A 21,588-nucleotide genomic window follows, 5' to 3' on the forward strand; every position below is an offset into this window, starting at 1 on the left:
TATTACAAATATCAAGGTACCCTATTGATTATGACTTCATAAGATGGAAATGGTTGTGTACCACCAATTGCTTTTGCAATTGTTGAAAAAGAGATACAAAGTGATTGGTCGTGGTTTTTGTCTAAGAAACGAGAACATATCACCCAACAATAGGACATGTTTGATCTCAAATCGATATCAAGACATCAAATTAGTTGTTGCAATATGACTAGGATGACAACCACCTAATATTTATCATGTGTATTGCATTCATCATATTGCAAGCAACTTCAACCGCAAATTCAAGAATGCAAAATTAAAACAAGAGTTTATTACATTAGCTACTTGTTGATCATTATATTTATATATAATTATTGGTTAACACATATCAATAAATTATTAATTTTTTTACACAACTTTGCAGGTTATACAACATTTTTGCACCGGTTTGAATGAAGACTTAAAAAATTTAAAGAGATTAGTAGGGAAATTTAGGTTGGATTGGGGACATTTTGAAAGAAAAATGGAGCTTGACACATGAGCAGAGTGAACATAGGTATGACCATATGACAACCAATTTGTTAGAAGCAATAAATAAGATTTTCAAAGATGCACGAAGTATGCCTATAACTGCTTTGGTCAAGGTTACACATGATGGATTGGTCCAATATTTTGTGCAAAGAGATCTGCAAGCTAGAGCAAAATACAATGTCGGTTGATGCCACTGCAAAAGGTTGCTAGATACCTTTGACAAAAATCATGTTGAAGCTTGTACTTATCACATTAAAAGATATGATATCGGCCAAACAAAAGTTGACATTGAAGTGTTGTTTAGTCATGTAACACAAATGAGAGGAAAAACATGATCTGTTATTTGAAAAGAATGTTATTGCGAATGTGGAGTTTTCAAGTTTACATATATCCTTGCTCCCACGGCATTCGACATGTGCATGTGTAGAAATCATTTCGTACCAGTATATAGATAACATGTTCAAAATCGAAAGCTTCATTCAAGCCTATTTTGACAACTAAAATTTCCCTTACTGAGAGAAAACCTTTAACACCCTAAAAATTACAACTCATAGTATAAAAAGTTCTATGTTGTGTGATCTTTAGAAATATAATTTATATTAAAAATTAATTATAATGAAAATTTGATTCAATTAGTTAATTTCAAATTTTAGTTATATGCATGTTATTTCATGTGATAAGTTTAATAGAAATTAGAATTTCTTTAGAACATGATTTTTATGTAATGTAAAAACTACACTATGCAATTTTAGACAATGTAAATTCACACCATGTAAATTTATGTGCATGATTAATTGTGATTACCCTTGAGTTGTATAATTAGCACCATTATCTATGTTCATTAGCTAGAGATTTACTTTAATTGGTAAAAACAAAATTTCCTTTTATGTCGAAATCCTATTTTATCCCTTTATAGCAAAAATTTCAATAGCGAAACTATCCATATATGGCCAAGCTAGAGTTGTACAACCAACACCATTCTCTCTCCCTCCATCAAATTTTCTTTCAGTCAAAGTGACAATTGTCAGATGAGGGAGCCTAAGAACCAATGGGTGCTTGAGCCCATTGAGTATTTGATTTGATTGTTTTAGTCTTGTTGAACACTTAAATCCCTTCCATTTGAAACACATTGTTGCACTTTCATTTTCTACCTTGGCTGAGCTTTTGGAGAAAAAAGGAGAAAGTGTTCTTGCTTGATTTGCTTAGTTCTTGAGAATTGAAGCTTCAAACCACTCATTCTTCACTATTTTTGTAGAAAGTGTTGTAAAAGCATAAGAAGTAGTAAGTGTTGATTTACAAGTTACAACAATGAATAAAGGAAAAGAACTTAAAGTGTTTATTTACAAGTTATAACAACCTTAGCACGAAATCTAATGGAAAAGGACCTAAAATCTTGATTTATGGAGTGGTAACCTCCAATGCTTCTACAACACTTTCTCCTCTACTTTAAACAATGAATAAAGACTTAATAAGAGTGTGACCCTAATAAATTGTTAGACGTAGTAAATCTTAGGTACCTTTGCACATTGGAGTACATTCATAAGGATTAGCTTAGAGTAAGCCTTAGGACCCTTGTTTGGAGAACATGAGTCATGATAAACCCTGCATAATATTAAGAGAAAGAAGGATAACATAAAATGTAATAAAGTGTGGGATGAGGCATGAATCTAATTCATGGAATGAGTAAGAATGCTTTAAGGCATTGTTGTGGATTGTGATGTGTTGTTGTGGTGCATGTGTTTGCATGAGTTGATATTAATGTGGGTGAAATCACGTTTATTTGTGAGTATGGAAGAAGAAGGGAGATCCCTTTTTTGTTTTACTCATGGTGAAATTGTATAGAACGTGACGTGATTATGATGTGGATAACTGTTACGGTTTTATTTCATATTAGATTCAACTTATAGGCCAAGTGTAACCTAATCATGATGTAGTACCTGAACTATCGTATAGGTTGTCTCCCAAAGGAACAAATGAGGGATTTCATGTATTTATTTACCTAAGAATTAGGTTTTTGTATATATTTTTTTGTAATTGTCACGAAATAAATAACATAAAATAAATTGCAAAAAAAATTAAATGACAATAAAATAATTAAGTAAAGATAGAAATACTAGACTTGGATGGTGACATCGATCTTGATGAATGAATGTCTAGGTTTGAACTTGAAATTCGCTCGATCTACTGTAACTTCACAATTTTCTACTCATTTCTCTTGCTCATCCCTAATCCACTAATGTGTTCTATCCTAACTCCCACATGGTCGCAGATTCTAAACTACTTGCCTAATACCCAATGCCTTGGACATACCGAACAAGCAATCAACATTAATAGTCGAGAATTAGTGAAGCTTAACCAAGATTATTTTATCCTTAGAGATAATCCCAATTAAGTACTTGATTGATTTTCGGATTTCAACAAGACTCATCAAAGTGCAAGTCAATTCCTGAATTCATTTATAAGATGACCAATCAAATAAAAACATTAAGTACGAAAACAAATAAAGAATTCAAGATGAATTATTAAATTGATACAAGGTTCATCCTTCCCTTTCCTAGGTGGAAGGAAACAAATAAAAATATTAAGTATGGAAACAAATAAAGAATTCAAGATGAAATATTAAATTGATACAAGGTTCATCCTTCCTTTTCCTAGGTGGAAGGAATTGCACCCATAAAAACAATACAATGAAACCTAGAGTGTCTAATGGAATAATAGAGGTGTCTAGTAGGTGGAAGTCTAAAATATAATTCTAAGAATTGCTTGAGACTTCTACATTGTTACAATGAATGTCTAGCCTCCTATTTATAGAATTGTAGCGGGGTTTAACTAAGGAGATAATAACAAGAAATTATAAACAAATAACATCTCTAATTAATTCAAGTAATTATCTTCTTCTTCAGCTGATTTATTCTTGAAAAATATCTTGCTCTTGATTTTTGTAGCTTTTATCTTCAATTTTCGCAATTTCTCCTTCCTGAACTTTTTGCTAATTTTGGGTAGAATGACATGTTTTTGCTGAAAAACTATAAAAAAAATTCATTAAAAATAGCTAAAACATAAAATTCTACCTAAGACCAAGTAAAAACCGAATTTAAAGCTAATTTGATTCAAAATAAGTGTAAAGTTAACTAAAATGCCAAATAAATATTACAAAATGCATATGAACATCATATAAATTTGACGTTTATTAATAACATGCCATTCTAGAAATATGATCTTCTTGTAATGACCAGCTATGGAGGCAAGCTCTAGAGAGGTTGTGTGGGGAGCTCCACCTGTATTGTGTGTTATGTTTGTGAAGGATGGGATAATGCTGGGTTAATCGCTTGAGATAGTGGTGGAACTGTCGATCTTTATATGATGTGTTGATGACCTCATGTGTTTAGTTGACCGCCGTTCGGTACCACTAATAGATGAGCCCATGTAAACTTGTAAAGGACAATCCTGATGGGAAATGTCGTTGAGGAGTCAATCCTCAAAAGTGGTAGATGATTGCGAAATTGTACCCAAGGTATGCTTGCTGGCTTTACACCTTTGGGGTGTGACATTGAGTTTATGGTTATGTAGCCACAATGCTAACTTTGCAACCCTAACAAAATGTGAGGCATAACTAAGGTTGGTGAGAGCTCGTCATTGTACCATGACGAGGGTGTAATCCCAATCATAATCCATCTTAAAATGTGTAAGACCACTAAGTTCTAGATGCTCCAATGGGTATGAAAGGGTTGGGTTTTCTTCGAGTCACTATTCTAATTCTTAGTCCTTTCTTTTGTGTAAAAGGCTAGATTAAGTTTTAATTTTATGTTGTTGTCATTCTTTTGTATGTGACTTAGATGTATTAAGTACCTAATTTCAGGAATATAAACATATGTAGTTGTTTAACAAGGTATTATCGAGAATCTACAAATGAACTTTTATTGTTTTGTATTGGCTTAATAGAAATAAAATATTTTATAAAATAAATTGTTTCTTATTGAAAGATATGACATTGATGGAAGCCTTATTTAACTTATAACGAGTATTATCTCAATATGACTTATCGTTTTTAAAATGATCCCAAATGATGATGTTTTAAAGCAAAGACAACAAAGTTATTCATGATTTAGGGAAAGGATAGATGGACAATTTGTCTTAAGTTAATTCTTTGATTCCATAATTACGAAAATGAATTAAGAAAAAATCATAATAGTAACTAGGGGTGTTACAAAACCACCCCCGAAAGAAGTGACCTTATCATTGTTCTAGATGACTCCAAATTATATGTCAAAGCTCAACCATAGTCTATGCACATAAGGAGCGAAATTGATTGGGTAGAATCTCAACATACACAAACATGTAGCCACTATAGGCACTAAGGGAACAAAAAGAGTAATTACCCGCTAAATTGAGATCACTTTGGTGTCAATGAACAAAATAATGAAAAAAAATTGTCATTATAATTTTAAGACATTGTGTTTTGTTAGTTTTCACATGTCATTCAGCTTCATGTATTATTTTCTAACAAGATTTCAATTCAATTACCAAAAATTCAACTTCATGTATTATTTTTGCTTTTAATTTATCCAACAGTTGGAGGTAATTTTTTGTCTAACGCCTCCTTCATTGACTTGCTTTGGAAATGAGCACAAATAGATGGATGTAGGTAGGGAGAAGTGGCTTTGATGGGTGCCTCTTGGAAAAGTAGTGTTGACTAATGCCTCTTGTTCTAACACCACACTTGAGGTGATGTTACACTACAAGGTGGCGCCTCCTAGATAAGGACAAAAGTTGACTATGAGACGCCACTTTGGTTAGTGGCTCCTGAATCTTACATGACATAGAAAATTCATGATAGATAAATAGTTTGCTGACCAATTCATTTTGGTAAATTGTTTGGGAAAAATACCCAAAATGGTAAAAAATTCCTAATTCTTGTGTTAAATTTGGCGATGACCATTATTAGAATATCCATATCTGCCCATTTATAGAGGTATATTGTGTGGAAGGTTGAATTGCAACATGTTTTGTGTTTGTTGAATTTCATGTGGCTGCATTGCAACATTTGGAGGAGGAGAAACTTAATTATGTTGATCAATGTGGGGAATAACAATCATGTCAATGCCATGTAAGGTTATTTGTGGATGCTTATCCTTTTCTTCTATTGACCTTCTCACGAAAGAAGCATTGTTTAACATGACTTACAACTTGACTCAGTTTTTTATTTAAGAAAATTATTTAAAATGTTTTTCCACTTTCACAACCACATTTATTGAGGTTGAGAAGAAAGAACTTGTCACAAAAGAACACATGTAATATAAATTTGTTAAGCTTGATATACAAAATTGAAAACATGAAAACCTTAAAGTCAAATTTAGATAAATAAATTTTTGTGGTTTTTGTGAGAGTTTTAGGTGTTAATTTAACTAAAACTTAATATCTCAATGATATCCCATGATCCAGACAATTGGCTGAATCCCATGAAACCATTTCATAGAAGTTCATTGACATAATCTTTTTCAAACAAATTGACTTCGATTCTTGAATAGTCGATATCACTTTTGCTTCTATTGTAACAAAAGATTCCCTTTTTATGTGGAAAAGGCCTGTATCAAAACTGTTATAAATCATAAATGTACGGTTATACTGTATGTGTGAATTTTTCTTAAAATTAATCATGATTGATTATTATTAATCATAATTATGCTTATATAAAATTTTAGATTATTTTCTAACACTATTGATCTAAAATAGAGAAAATTATAATGACATCACCTATGTTTTACTCCTTTTTTTAACTTATAGAAAATCCTCCCTACTTTTTTTTCCTGTTACAATGGCACCCCCCTAGTCTTCTAACAGTGTTAACTTCGTTAGCTTTTGAAGTCACGCGATGGACACATGTTTTTGAAGTAAATTTTCACCCAAATGGCCCAATATCCTTTGTTAAGTTTGGCCATGACACAATGTGACACCATCTTACACATATATGTACCAATAATAAAAGGAATAAGAAATCAGAATTAATTAAAAGTTTTTAAAACACATTTAAATAAAAGTATTTCAAAAGGGTAAAAGGCTCACATTCACTTTTCTAACATCATAATATAACTTGTCCAAGAATAATAAAACCATCTCGGCTCAAAACAAGGTCGTTCAAGACTTCATGCAATTAATATAGAAACCTATGCTCCAATGTCACATCCTATCAAAGCATTGTGTCCCAACGTCCTTCAGCACAAGGTTCCTTAAAGTAATTCACCTAGTCATCTACTTCCACGAACACAAAGTTCAAGATCATCGTAGGATCCAAACACAAACAACACACGGGGAGTGAGTTATCACATTCCTAACTAATATAGAGAAACAAGACAAAATGTAGATATGCATATCTTATAAATGAAATACAACTTACTTAAACATAGCTCACGTCATTCCACCACTTTGTCGCACATCATCACAACACAACATGTCTCATTCATTTTCACATCATTCATGTACTCAAGGATCAAAACACAACATCACTAAATCAATCAATATCGATCAATACACAAGCGTTATGCAACAGATACACTAAGAATCAATCCTATATGCAATGTGGTACCATGTTAGTGAAAAACCTCATTGGGTGCCTAGGAGTACACGACAAGACAAACCACACACTAGTAAGTCATGTCACTGTCACTAGGTAAAATCATAGGAAGATCAGTCAGGGTCACACTGTTTTGCGAGAATGCTCTAAGGGATCGGCATAGGATTAAAGAAGCACTTAAACCGAGTGTATTTACCCCCCAAGACTTAAACTCCGAAGAGTCCGTCAGGGCCTCTCTCTCCTGATTCAGGTCCAACTCAGAAAACATTTTAGCACACAGACTCTATCTATAAATTGTACAAAACACAAGACTCCTTAATTGTTCTAAACTTGTCAGGTCCTCACAGTAGTTCCTATCACAATACTTATCGCGCATTAACTTGTCGCCCTTAATTATAGTCGTGTAATTGTACGATTCATAGCTCACAACTTAGTGTACACAACATCTCAATATATATATATATATATATATATATTACAAGTCAATACATACTCAATTTATCACATACACTCGGTCTCAATCACAATGGTATAATCCCAATTTAACATGTTGTCACACCTCATGAATCATATACACGTTGTAACATCCCAATTTTCGTAAACTAGATTAAAAAGGATTGTTATTTATAAATAAATAGAGTTTTAAAAAAATGATGAGATTTTATAAATAAATAAATAAGGAGATATAATTATTAATTAAAATAATGATTTGAGAGAAAATAAAAAGGGTATTTTATTTATTTGTTTGATAGAGAATAAAATAAAGTTTGTTTTTTATAAAATAATAAATAAATAAATGAATGGAGTAAACCTAGCTATAAATAGCGTTAGGTCAGTTTTCACGCGGACGGTGCCTCTTCTTTTCCTCATTTTCGTTTTTCTCCTTCTCTCAAAACCCTTTCTTTTTCCCGCAGCCCACCAAACCTGTATCAGAAAAACGACGATCTCGGACTCGTTCACCGTTGAATCGTTGTGAAATTTGAACGTTTGAAACCCAATTTCGAATATTCTCACCGTTGGGAATTTCAAAATCATATCTGAGCTTAGAGGAAAACACTTCGCATTGTAGCATTTTAATTTCCCGCAGAAACCCAAAAATGTCTCGGTAAAACTACGATCCCGGTTTCGTTAACCGTTGGATTTTCATGAAATTTGGATATGTTGTTCAAAATTCAGTTATGCACACTTCCACCGTTGGGATTTTTGAGATAATATTTGTGGAGGGAGAAAAAGGAATCGCATGAAGACAATACAAGTGGAGGTTTCAATCTCTTCTCCGTCTCTCTGACGTTTGGGTATCAGAGCAGTCGGAGGAATAATTGAAGGAATCTCAGGAAATCGCTAGAGATGTTATTATTGCTGGCTGAAGACACGTGAGTCCGCTCAGAGGTAAGGGATGAGTTTATCGCAATTGGGGGTTAGAATGAACATGTGTAGGGACCCTTAGAAAACTAAATTTGGGTTTATTTTGGGATGTTTATTGAATTATAATTTTTCTTTTATGATTATAAATATAATATTATTGTGTTCTATGTACCAATTGATGTCCTGATGAGAATTGATTGATAAACTTGAGTGCTCTTGATGTCTTTGTGTTTAACCCATGATTTTGATTAATTGATTTTGATACAATTGTGAGAAACTATTTCAGAGGTTTTACACCTCATGTTGTGATAAAATCTTTTGTATAAATTGTTATGTTTAGGTTATGAAATGATGATTCAAACTGTGCGTATGTGATAAATTGAACATGTGACAGATGATGAAATACATGTGTATTGAGATGAGATGCATGTATTGAGTTGTGAACTATGAACTGTGCAATCACACAATTGTAAGACCCTTTAAGGGCGACGAATATTGTGATGGGATCCACTGTGGGAACCCGACGAGTTAAAATGATTTTGAAAACAATTGAGTAAATGTGTGTATTGCATAGTTCATAAGTAAAGTGTATATGATTCATGAGGTGTGATAACATGTTAAATTGAGATTATACCATGGTGATTGGGATTAAGTGTATGTGATAAATTGAGTATGTATATGATTGAGATATATATGTGCATTGAGGTGTTGTGTGCATTGAGTTGTGAACTATGAATTATACAATAACACGACCTAAGTCCCTTTAAGGGCGACGAGTTAATGTTAAGTCCCTTTTAGGGCGACGAGTTGATGCTAAGTCCCTTTTCGAACGACGAGTTAATGTTAAGTCCCTTTAAGGGCGACGAGTTAATGATAAGACCCTTAAAGGGCGACGAGTTAAAATTATTTTGAGAACAATTGAGGAGTCGTGTGTTTTGTACAGTTCATAGAAAGAGTCTGTGTGCTAAAATGATTTTAGGGGTTGGACCTGAATCAGGAGGGAGAGGCCCTGACGGACTCTTCAGAGTGTAGGCCTTGGGGGTCACCAGGTTTGAGTGCTCCTTTAAGCCTATGTTGATTCCATATGGTTGGAGCATTCTCGCAAAACATCGTGACCCTGACTGGTCTCCCTATGATCTTACTTAATGAGGTGACCTGACAAACCCATTGTTTGGTGTGTCTTGTTATATACTCCTAAGCGCCCCAGGGTGGTTTTTCACCGACATGGTACCACATTGCATATAGGCTTGAGTCTTAGCATAACTGTCTCATGCGCTTGCTAATTGTTTATTATAAAATTGATGTGTTATTATGTCTTGATCAAAGCATGCGATTCTTGTGTAATGTGATTGATGATTGAAAAGTGAACTTTGAATGACAAAGTGGTGGAATTACGTGAATTACATGTAACTAAGTTTTATTTGGTTTATATGATATGTATATCTAGTTGTCCTGTTTCTCTATTAGTTAGGAATGTGATAACTCACTCCCCGTGTGTTATTTGTGTTTGGATCCTGTGATGATCTTGAACTTTATGTTCGGGGGAGCAGATGACTAGGTGAATTGCCTTAAGGAACCATGTGCTGAAGGACGTCAGGACACAACGCTCTGATAGGATGTGGCATTGGGGTATAGGGTTTTATAGACGACCTTGTTTGAGCAGAAGTGAATTTATTATTTATTTAGAAAAGTTTTATGATGATGTTAGAAAGGTGAATGTGAGCCTGCTACCCTCTTGAAAGGCTTGTATTTAAATATGTTTTAAAAACTTGAATTAAGTTTATTTTTTTTTAATTATTTCTTTTATTATTAGTACATATATGTGTGGGGTAGAGGGTGTCACACACTTTACCTATGAACTATGCAATACACACAACTACTTAATTGTTTTCAAATTCATTTTAACTCGTTGCGCCTCAAAGTGATTCAACTCGTCGGGTTCCCACAATGGATCCCATCACAATACTCGTCGCGCAAAAACTCATCGCCTTTAAAGGATTTTACAATTGTGTGATTGCACAATTCATAGCTCACAACTTAATACACACATCTCAATACACATGTATTTCACCATTCATCACAGATTCAATTTGTCACTTACTCACAATTTGAATCACAATTTCATAATCTCAATATAAAAATTTATACAAAATGCTTCTCAGAACATGGGGAGTAAAACCCCTCAAATAATTTCACACAATCATATTAAAATCAATGAATCAAAATCATAGGTCAAAAACATGAAAACACCAAGAGCACTTAAGTTTATCAACCAATTCGCATAAGAACAACAATTGGTCTGTCAAACACAACAATATTGTATTTATAATCGTAAAGGAAAATTATAATTCATTAAATATCCTAAAATAAACCCCAATTTAATTCTCTAAGGATCCATACACATGTTCATTCTAACTCTAATTGCGATAAACTCATCTCATATCTCTAAGCGGGCTCACGTGTGTAGTCTGACAGTGATAGCAACGTCTCTAATAGTTCCTTAAGATTTCTCAGCTTTTCCTCAGTTTGCTCTGTTAGGGTTTCCAAGTGTTAGAGAGAAGGGAAAGAGATTGTAGCCTCCATATCACTGTCAACATGCGAGACTAATTTCTCTCTGCAAGAACATTATTTTGAAAAAAAAAATAGTGAGCATGTGAGAGAATAAGTTACAAGTGTGGTGTCCAAATTTCACAACGATCTAATGGTTAACGAGTCTAAGATCGTAGTTTTACTAGGACAAGTTTGGATGTATGCGGAAAAAGAGAAAGCTCAGTGCGAGGGACATTTCTTCCACCACAGACATTATCTCGAAAATCCCAACAGTGGGAGTGTGCAGAAATAAGTTTCAAACCTCTTGTTCAAATGTCACGATGATCCAATGTTTAAATAGTCCGAGATCATCATTTTACTGAGACAGATTTGAGTGTATGTAGGAAAAAGAGAGTTTTGAGAGGGGATAAGAGAAAACGAATTTGAGAGGAAGAGAAAGTGTAGAGATGTATCGTTAGAAAATTGAACTAATATGTTTCTATTTATAGCTAGGATACTCTCAGCCTATTATTTACTCTATTTATTTATTTGTTTGTTTGTTTTATAAAAAAGAACTCTATTTTATTTTTTATCAAATGAATAAATAAAATATATATTTTTTCTTTCAAACTATTATTTTAATTAATAAATTTATTTCTCCTTATTTATTTAATTATAAAAACCTCATTATTTTTCTAAAACTCCATTTATTTATAAAAAACCTTTTTAATTTATTTTACAAAAAATGGGGTGTTACACACAACATTATCCAACTTTTTGGAAACTGACGTTGCTAAATTTGCTTAAGTTGTTGGAGGTGTGTGTTGGTGGGCAAGGGACAACAAAACCCCATTTGTAGGAGCATATTCTCCAACTACTACTAAAGTATAAGGTAAGGTTATGTTTTTCGGTTATATTTGTTCTAGTAATGTCCCAAAATCGTTGTTTGATGTTCTCCTAAAGAAGTTGTATTTTTTTTTTGTTGTCATGATGTTCAAGAACTTCGTTTGTGTGCTATGAAAATTCTTTAGTATTTGGCATAAAGATTTTGAAAATATTTGAGGCATTTTTTTTAACAAGAAATTAAAGGTCTAATTTTTGCAATGATTCAGTCTCAATAAAAAAAATAGCATGAACAAGGTAATATAAAATGGCAAGGAAGAAATTAGAAGGATGTTACCAAGAAATTTCAGCCCAAGCAGTCTTGAAAAACCCTTAAACTGGAGCTCTGATAACCAAAATGATGTAAACCCATTTGCACAAGGGTTGAGGATGGATCTTCAAAGGTTTTTTTTTTTTTTGTGAAATTCAGAAAATGGAATGAATAAGGAGAATGAAAAAGGTGGTTGGAAGAATCACTCCTCCGGAATTAGTGTGACACACAAGGTGATGTTCCTTGATAAACCAATTTCTTGAATCACTCAAGTAACTAAGGAGATTCACTCTCGCACTTTAGAAGGTGATTAAAACTCAATTCAAGGTCTGTTTTTTATTAGAAAATGTGCAGTCCATAAATAAGAATGACATCAAGTTGGTTACACAAGTGAGAGAATGAAATGATCACTAATAACAACAATTGATGGTGTCATTATACCTAATTAAAACTAGAATTAAGACAAATGATCACCAATAACAACAATTGATGGTGTCATTATACATAATTAAACTAGCATTAAGACACAAAAACATGTGGAAAAATGCTTAGCTCTTGGTAAGCCAAGAGGCAACCACAAATCTAGAGTTTTCACCTTATTAAACCTTAATTTCTTTAAATTAAAACAAGCTCACAGGTGGTGAAAATCCAAAGAGAATTGGCAGTCACTTTAACACAAGTTTGGACCTTTATTTCAACTAACAAAATGCTAATAAAACTATTCAACAAAGGTGACACCCTCTACTCTTCTTGGAACATGGTGTAATTCACAATCCGAAGCTTTTCCACTTGTAAATTGGGCCTAAATTCAAATAGCATGGTTAACACTTGTTGAAGAGCTTCCTTGGCCTTCTTTGTTCTAGCTCTTGACGTAGGTCCTCCAAGTCCTTCGAAAGATTCCTTGCCCTTAGTCCTTGCCATGTCCTCATCATTTGTACACAAGATTCTCATTTAATCAAAGATCATTTTCATTCTATTACACACTTTCTATCTTCTGCTTCCTTTTCTATGAGAATCTTCAATCATCATCATGAACAAGTCTGATTTCATTAGAAGGAAATGTTTGAACGGATCCTGTTGCTATATATTGCCAGGGCAAATCAGAAGCACCCAGAAGCAGCAGTATCTTACAGTAAGAGTCAACAAATTAAGGCTCAACTATTGCAGAAGCAACAGGAGCAAGAGCTTCAGAATACAAACCAGAATCAACAAATACAACTCTTATTGCAAAGACATGCTCAGAAGCAACAATGTCTGCGTGGAGCACGACTTATTAGTGGCAGTGCTAGCTGCCCTATTAGCAATGATCCTTTGATGAGGCAGAACGGGGCAACATCTAATGCTATGGCAACAAAAACATATGAAGACAGGTTGAAGCTTTCACTTCAGAAAGATGCTTTAGATGATGCAAGCATTAAGCAAAAAGTAGCTGATGATGTTGGTCATCTTCTAAACCCAAACCATGCCTTATTGTTGAAAGCTGCAACAGCAATTGGTAAACAGGCTACATGACAGACATTGCTCAGTGCACCTATCGTTTTACGGGGGAATATTCAACATGTTCAAAATCTGAACCAGAAACTTCTAGGGTCTACACAAGACATAAAGAGTGATATGAATGGAATGATGAGGTCTCAAGCTGTTGTTTCAGAAAGATCCTTTATCGGTTTTCATGGTTCAAATCAAGGTGGTAGCAATTTGGCTCCGAAAGGATGGCCTCTAGCAGGACTGGATGAGCTTCGCTCGGGATTTCTCCAGCCGAATAATGGGATGCACTCTTCGCAATCTTTCAATCAACTTTCTCTACAGCAACAACTCATGCTTCAGGAACTACAAAATTTGATTTTTCGTTCTGCTAGTTATTTTGAGAGTTGGAATATATTTTTGATTCCAATCAACGATCAAAGGTTAAGAAACAACAATCTTATACCAATTCAAAGGTTCCCTGAAGCATAAGTTGCTGCCGTAGAGAAACTGAAGGAGTTACCTGTTATTATCCTCTTTGTTATTGGCAGATTCGGTGGCGGATAGGTTGTTGTTTTTTGGGAAATTTATGATGTATTAAATGAGGGCAGAGAATTGTATTGTGGGTGGTTAGTTGTTATATATATCCAGGAAAAAATTGTATATACATATTGACCATGGCACACGTGGGGAGATACTTAGTATAGCTATATACAGGTACACTACTTGGTCATGTAATTCGTGCTATTCGGTACTTCTGGTACCTGTTTATAATATATTTTTTCTTAGCTGACCAAAAAAACAATAAAAAATCAAAGGTTCCCTCGAGATAATGCGATTGATCCGATAAAGAGCATGATGTACTGCTTACTAAGTAACTTATACCAATATTTTATAAACAAATGGATATTTAGAGGAAAAAACAAACATTACATTTATGCATAAATTATAAAATTTATTTACATCAATATCATATAAATGTAGTAATGATTATAAAAATCAGGGACTCACATTCACAGGGCAAGTCTTCAGGTCAAGAAATTCAACATCAATAATGAAGCGACCAAGGAATGGAGTATCAATAGGCCATACAAAGTCATCAACTGTTCTAAACACCCTTTCGTGAACTAAACATTACAAGCACATACAGGTGAAGGAACCTGTGTCAGCATTTCATTGTACAATCTTGAAGTTGCTACAGGTAAATGCAACTTTAATCTTCATGGTTGCCAATCTGAGATGCCAATGCATATTTAACGCTATTTCTTGTTGATAAACAGTAGTAAACAGTGTATGTGTACAACGACAGATGTCAAAATCAACACACTAAAACTTCTGGTATAAGGGAAAACCCTCATGATCAAATAAGCAACAATTGAGAATTAAACTTCAAGCTTATGTTGCTAACTTGAATTCAGGGGTCAGGATGAAAAAAGGCTTTCTTAATCGCATTTGAGAACAAATTTCAAGATTTTTATGAATTTATTGAGCATTTTGCACTCAGCATATTGATGTTTATTGAACACTGAAATCACACTTGTTGTTCCAGACACAAAAGTCCCCTTTAGAGAGTATCCTCTTTTGGGGATAAATGTATGTTCATGATCTAATCTATTATGTTATCAATTTTGGTAAAAAATTATTCTTTATTTTATTTATTATTTTGTTAAATTGTTAATTTGATTAGTCCTTGATTAAAATTAGAAACTTGTTATCATGGTATAGATTATGATAATGAGAAATAAGTTTTATAATTTTAATCTAAATTATTCTTGAGATAACTTTATGATATAATTAAGACTTGAGAATTAAATGAAAGAAGAAAAAAAATTTCTTAAGTCATTCATTGATTAAGTATAATGTGTTAATTTATTATAGTTTGATATTAATAGTATACTCTAGAGTTTGACACTAATATAATGCGATAAAATATTACATTATTCTTCTCTTATTCTTAAAGGTAGAAGATGTTACTTCATGCTATCAAGATGTCTACTTTGATTAGTAAATTAATTACAATTCATTTAGTATTGAACTTATGGGGTTACACACAAATGAATATTCCAATCTTTTGCATAAGAAAGTAATTTATTTGAAAATTAAATTAAAGAATTTAATTTAATCAAATAAATATTTTAGTGAAATATTATTATATTCTTTAGCACCGACAATATAATTAATCTAAACAAAGAGTATCCTTTTATAAATACAGAAGTTAACCCCAAAGGGTTGGCACAACGGTGTAAGCTCTCGTTGCGTTTACATGAGTGTGAATTATTTAGTGGGAGAACTTGTGTTCGATTCTCACCTTGTGCAAAGTTCTCTTACGAGATTAGTCTTTGGCCCAATGAGTTATGGGACACCTGTGTTCTTTGATCTAGGACAAAAAAATACAGAAGTTGTCCACAAAAGAATAATATTCTATTACTACATATTAGGATTAGTTACTATAATTAGTCGTATAATTATTTGGGAATTATCTTTATCTTAAATTAGGAAACTTTTTTTAAGATAAAGAGATATGAGATATACAAGAGATAGAGATATATATAATTATTGTAAATCAAATATCTCCTTTTGAAAAAAAAATCCAAATCTATATCTCTAATAAATATAAGCATTTGGTTAAGAGAAGTGTATTAGACACAAATTAGAAAAGTTCAGGTTTAGTTTCTAGACCTGAAAAGTAGAAAGAGAATTTGTTCTTTAGAATTCCAACCATCAAAGAGTTGATAATAGAGATTGATTTCAGTATAAATATACATGAAGTCTTCACATTATTGAATTTTTTTTTTGGTTATTTCAAGAATATGCATCCGGATACACAATTCTAATTTTCTCTATTTATTATTGTTATAGTATATTTTGAATGCAAAATAGATTTTAATTTTCCACTAGTATTAACAACACTCCTATTTAACTATCATTCTCCGTCCACAAGGAGAAAATAACTTTAATGTCTAATTATTCAACCTACTATGTGATATATAATCCTAATACATAACTACTATAAGTTATTTTATACACATATCTGTTATCTTGCAGTTTCTATACATAACTGTCACCACTGCCTCTATCCCTCATAATAGTTGACTTTATTTCTGTATTTATAATTTTAGATAGAAAAAATAAAACTATAAAAACTAAAAAATATGAGTTAGAAATATATTTTTGTTGTTATGTTACTTGCAAAAAGACAAAAGAGTATAAAATATGTTATGCTTCAGAAAGAAAGTTCACTCTTAAATAATTGAACCTAAAAATGACCCAGAACAATAAAATGGACTTAATGCTTGATCATACTACCATATTCATACCCATTTTATGCCCCTGCATCCTATTGCTTGCACATCTTCAGATTGCAACAGTGTTATAGCCGGAGTTCTTCAAGAAGACGTCTGTTCATAAACAACAAGATTTCCACGCATAAATGTCATTACCGTATTTTGCTATAACAGAAAATGCAACAGCAACAAAGTATACATTGTAAACTAAATTAAGTAACCTATCAGTATAATGATTGTTAGCAAAATTACCTCAAGTCCTCTTTTTCTTCTGCTTCCAAGTTTGAAGTTCTGAAGACACCTTGCTTAATTTTTTTGGTTGGAGGAAATGTTTCTTCTTGCTCATTAGACTCAGAGTCCTTGACTTGATTTCTGAAAACATTGGCTTCTACTTCATGAATTTCTCTGCTTCTCTTGAATTTACATTCTCTTTCTTCTAAGGAAAACATCCAACGAAACCCACACTCTTTTATGACCACTGCTTCATTGTTATCTTCAGTTTGAGCAAAGAATTTAAATGTAAGCTTTGGAGGATGAGTGGTGCTCTTGTCATTAATGGCTTTCCTTTCTTTAATTACTTCCATTATCTGCTTACAACATTGTGCATCATACCATAAAAATATGTGATCTGCCATAAATCCAAATTGAGGATCAAGACTAGACAAGATATTTTCTTCTACAAAGAAACTTGGTATTTTGATCCTTTCATCCCAGCTGGTTTCCAAGTAGCATTCACATCCAATACTTCCATAGCATCCGATGTTGCATGATTGGACTTGAGAAACAACCATGTAGAAAATGAAACACAACAAATTAGGGGGAAGCTCAATAGTGACCAAAGATTGTGTAAAGTTGCAATGGAACCAGTCTCGAACTTTTCCACTTCTAGCTGGTAAACAGTAGCAAATCGTACCATTTCTTGCTAATTTGAAAAAATAAAAATCAGTGCCCTCATTGTCCGAGGATGCATCTTCTTCATTTTCTAATACTACTGCAGATAATGATTTTGATCCAAGTTCAATCCTAGCAATGGCATCTTTTAAAATTGCATCATATGAATGTTCATCCAATTTTATACAGTTAGGGACCAGAAAAGTACAGTTGGGTCTTTTGGATGATTCAGCAGATGAACTTAACACTGTCTGAAGAGATTGACAGTTCCAGACATAAAATAACTGAATGGATCGTGGAAGAGCAGGTATATGTCTCAGCATTTCACATTTACCAATTTCAAGAAGTTTGAGCCTTGGAAGATACTTAAAGCTTTCGGGTAAGCTAATGATGGCGCTATAACGAAAGCTTAAGCATTTCAAAGATGATAACAAGGAGATGCTGTCTGGGATTTCACATAAGTTATGACAATCATAAAATGCTAGACGTGTTACTGACTGGAAGCCAGAGCTAGGCATTAACTTTTGTAAGGTGAAGAAAGCGTTACATTCGTGTTTCCTTGAATCAGAAAGTGAAATTTGATCCGTAAAGTTTTCAGGAAGATCCGCAAGACCATAATTAATTAAAAAAGAAAACATATGGAGATTCCTGATATGCAAAATTGATGGAGGCAGTTCATTCAAACCTGAATGTGCTAAAAACAATACTTGGAGAGATTGTGGCCAAGTGTTGCTGCTAAGGCTCTCAAGCGATGTGCATCCGCTCAAATTTAAAATTTCAAGCTTCGGGAGGGAGAAAATTGATGGATCAACATGAGGCAAGCTTTCACAATCGCGCATACTTACATATTTAAGATTTGGTGCATGAGACAACCTTGGACACTCCACAAGGTGCTTGGAGCCACAAAGTTCAATTCTCTCTAAATTTGGCAAATTCTGCAAAATCATATAAGGGACCAAACGAGTAAGTACATTTTCCGGGAAGTTTCATTTTCTAATTCATCTTTTATTGAAGAAGACTTCGTTTCTATCAAAACCAAAACATAAATAAATAATCAATATGTGAACCATGCGTACTTGTACTCCTTGCCAAAGTTTTTCCACATTGCTGTATGGCATGGAAAGCTCAACAAGCTTCTCAGGGAAAAATCTTGACGGTAAGGATTCCAATGGATATCCATTCCACCCCAAATATCTCAAGTTTTTAGGTAAGAATTCAAGACCCTTTGGAAGGTACACTGAATTAATTCTCTCAGAGTCTCCATTGTGAGATTTGAAAGTGAGTAATCTCAGGTTTGGCATCTTTCTGAATACTTTGGAGCTTAAATTTATATGTGTAATTTGAGTCATATCTAACCATATTCCTTCAACTGCAGCAGTTCCCTGACAAATAATAATTAGAATTAATGTTTACATCTTTTGTAATAATTTGCATTTTTTATACCAAGAGTTTAGGAATGCAAGTCAAAGTATCATTAACATACTCTATTATTTGTCAATACATCATAGATTTCCACAGGATCCCACAATCTACTGCGTTGCCCTGGAAATTTAACAGATTCTTCACGAACAACTTCTCTACCCATTTCTTGTATCAGATCGTGCATATCTATGCAATTGCTATATGTAGTAGTGATAAGAGCTTTGTCTAAAAGACTTCTTATCCCTATATCAGCAGAAAAATCGCAGTCATTTAATATTTTTGTTACATGGTCTCTGCTTTGTCCTTTAAGAAAACAAGCTATGTCTAGAAAAATGTTTTTCTCATCATCATCTAATCCTGCATAACTCAATCTCAACACAGCCTGAATTTTCACATTGGGACTTTTCTTTAATTTACTCAGTGCACTATGCCATTCATTTTCACTTCTGGAACGAAGAAATGATCCCAAAACTTTCAAAGCTAAAGGGATTCCTTTGGCGTAATCCATTGCTCTTTTTGATAACTCCTCATATCCCTTTTCAGGATAGGTTTTGCCAAAGGCGTTTAGGCTGAAAAGTTCAAGGGAGTTTTGAAAGTTCATTTTCTTGACTTCATGAATTTTGTCAACAACTTCACGTATAAGTACATGCTTATCTCTGGTTGTCACAATGATTCTGCTACCAGATCCTAGCCATTCACGACCAACTCCGACCAATTTTTCAAGAAGTTCGGAAGTGTTCACATCATCTAGCACGATAAAAACTTTCTTGCGCTTGAGTTTTCTTGTAACAATAGAAGGTATCACTTTAAGAGTGTCAATATGAAGATCTTCCCTTAGTAACTGAGAAAGAAGTTTGTTGCATACATAGTTTAGGTCATGCCTTTTCGATTCCTCAGCCACATTTTCTAAGAAGCAAGTGCCTTCATAATGAGAAGAAACCTTATGAAAAATAGCAGCAGCAAGAGTTGTTTTACCAATACCTCCCATGCCCCAAATTCCAATGATTCTAACTTCCTTTGAATTAATATTCAGAAAAGATTCAATGTTTGTATAGTTCTCGTTAGATATGAAAGGGCCTCTAAAGTCATTTGGGTACTTGTGATCTAGTTTTTGCAAAACAACTTTGATAATGTCTTCAATCAAGTCAGGTTCAGTCCTATACATACAAAGATTAAATAAAAGAAGAAAATTACAAACATTAGCCTTTATTTAGAGAAAAAGAGTATGCAATGTCAATGTAAAACAATTTTATACTATCATCTAATCACAGACAAACATATATGACAAGTTTGTTGACTTTTACAATAATTACTTTAAAAGTCAATTGGATGACACAGTAAAATTATTTTACACTATTAATACATGATCTATAAACTCATTTATTTATAAAATAAAATATACATGAAACCACACCTGTATGTGTTAGAATGGAAGCCAGATAAATTGGCTGCTTCACTGAGAGCGTCCTTCCACTTTTGCATCTTCTCTTCACTCACCTTTCCATCCTTCTTGTGTTTTGCAAATGCCACGTGATAGTTCTCGCTCTGTTTGCGTACCTGAGACGGGTCTATTTTGTAGAACACGGGAATAACATGAACGTTTTCTTCTTGTTTCTTGCATTGCATTAGTTGGAGGAGTTCATTCAAGCACCAGCTAGAAGATGCGTAGTTCTCGGAGAAGATAACCAAGAAGAGAGTGGAGTCTTTGATGGCTCTCTCGATTTCTAGCCAAATCTTAGCTCCTTTCTCGATCCTGTAGTCTATGTATGTATCGACGTTGTTTCTGCGCAGAGCAGCATGAAGATGGCTTGCGAAGTCGCTGCGAGTATCATCTCCTCTAAAGGTGATGAAAGCATCATATTTTTTGGTAACAGAGAGAGAGGAAGAAGAAGCACAACCAACTACATAAGAACAAGTAGAAGCCATGAATACACTTTGGTATGGAATATGGTGTATTTTTCTCAGGACTAATGTAACGGAGGAGATTTATTATTATTTTTTTGTTTCAATAATGGAGGTTATTCTATTTGTACCTATGTTTTTATATTGAAATAAAGAAAGAAAGAAAATGACATTTTTATTATTATTTTGGGAGTGATTTGTCTATACAGTTAGTTGACTTTAAAAACATAGTTAGGCATGTGAACAACTGGATGATGCGTATACTCCTTGGATGGTTTTTAAAAAATTATTAAACCCGGATCGACTTGTTCGGCCGTTCGAACCGGTCCGATCGGATTCTCTCATCTGATCAGATCTGTTATTAACTTGGTGCATTAAAAACTAATTATACTTTCCTTCAAATGACATTATAAATGAGTTAAGGAAGGTATCAATATCTTTTAAAATGTGAATGCACGATGGAATTTGCTTATTTTTAATTACTGAAAAATTCCTTT

At 33.4% G+C, this 21,588-nt stretch overlaps 1 protein-coding gene across 2 annotated transcripts; it reads right to left on the reverse strand.

Annotated features, from left to right (window-relative positions):
• Positions 1 to 12,681: 12,681 nt before the first annotated feature.
• On the reverse strand, positions 12,682 to 21,448 carry LOC100805490 (disease resistance protein RPV1). 2 transcript variants are annotated; one of them, XM_041017016.1, is made up of 6 exons: positions 20,604 to 21,447; positions 19,251 to 20,346; positions 18,844 to 19,149; positions 18,453 to 18,702; positions 17,129 to 17,651; positions 12,682 to 16,990 (listed from the first exon to the last, which is right to left on the reverse strand). In XM_041017016.1, the coding sequence occupies exons 1-6, from the start codon at positions 21,113 to 21,115 to the stop codon at positions 16,963 to 16,965; spliced, it is 2,715 nt and encodes a 904-aa protein (XP_040872950.1). In that variant the 5' UTR covers positions 21,116 to 21,447; the 3' UTR covers positions 12,682 to 16,962. The 2 variants fall into 2 exon arrangements, with proteins under 2 accessions (XP_040872950.1, XP_006583492.1); XM_006583429.4 differs by having other exon boundaries at positions 17,129 to 18,702; positions 20,604 to 21,448.
• Between the last annotated feature and the right edge of the window lie 140 nt (positions 21,449 to 21,588).

This window comes from Glycine max, chromosome 7 (genome assembly GCF_000004515.6).
Source record: "Glycine max cultivar Williams 82 chromosome 7, Glycine_max_v4.0, whole genome shotgun sequence".
Taxonomy (NCBI): Eukaryota; Viridiplantae; Streptophyta; class Magnoliopsida; order Fabales; family Fabaceae; genus Glycine; species Glycine max.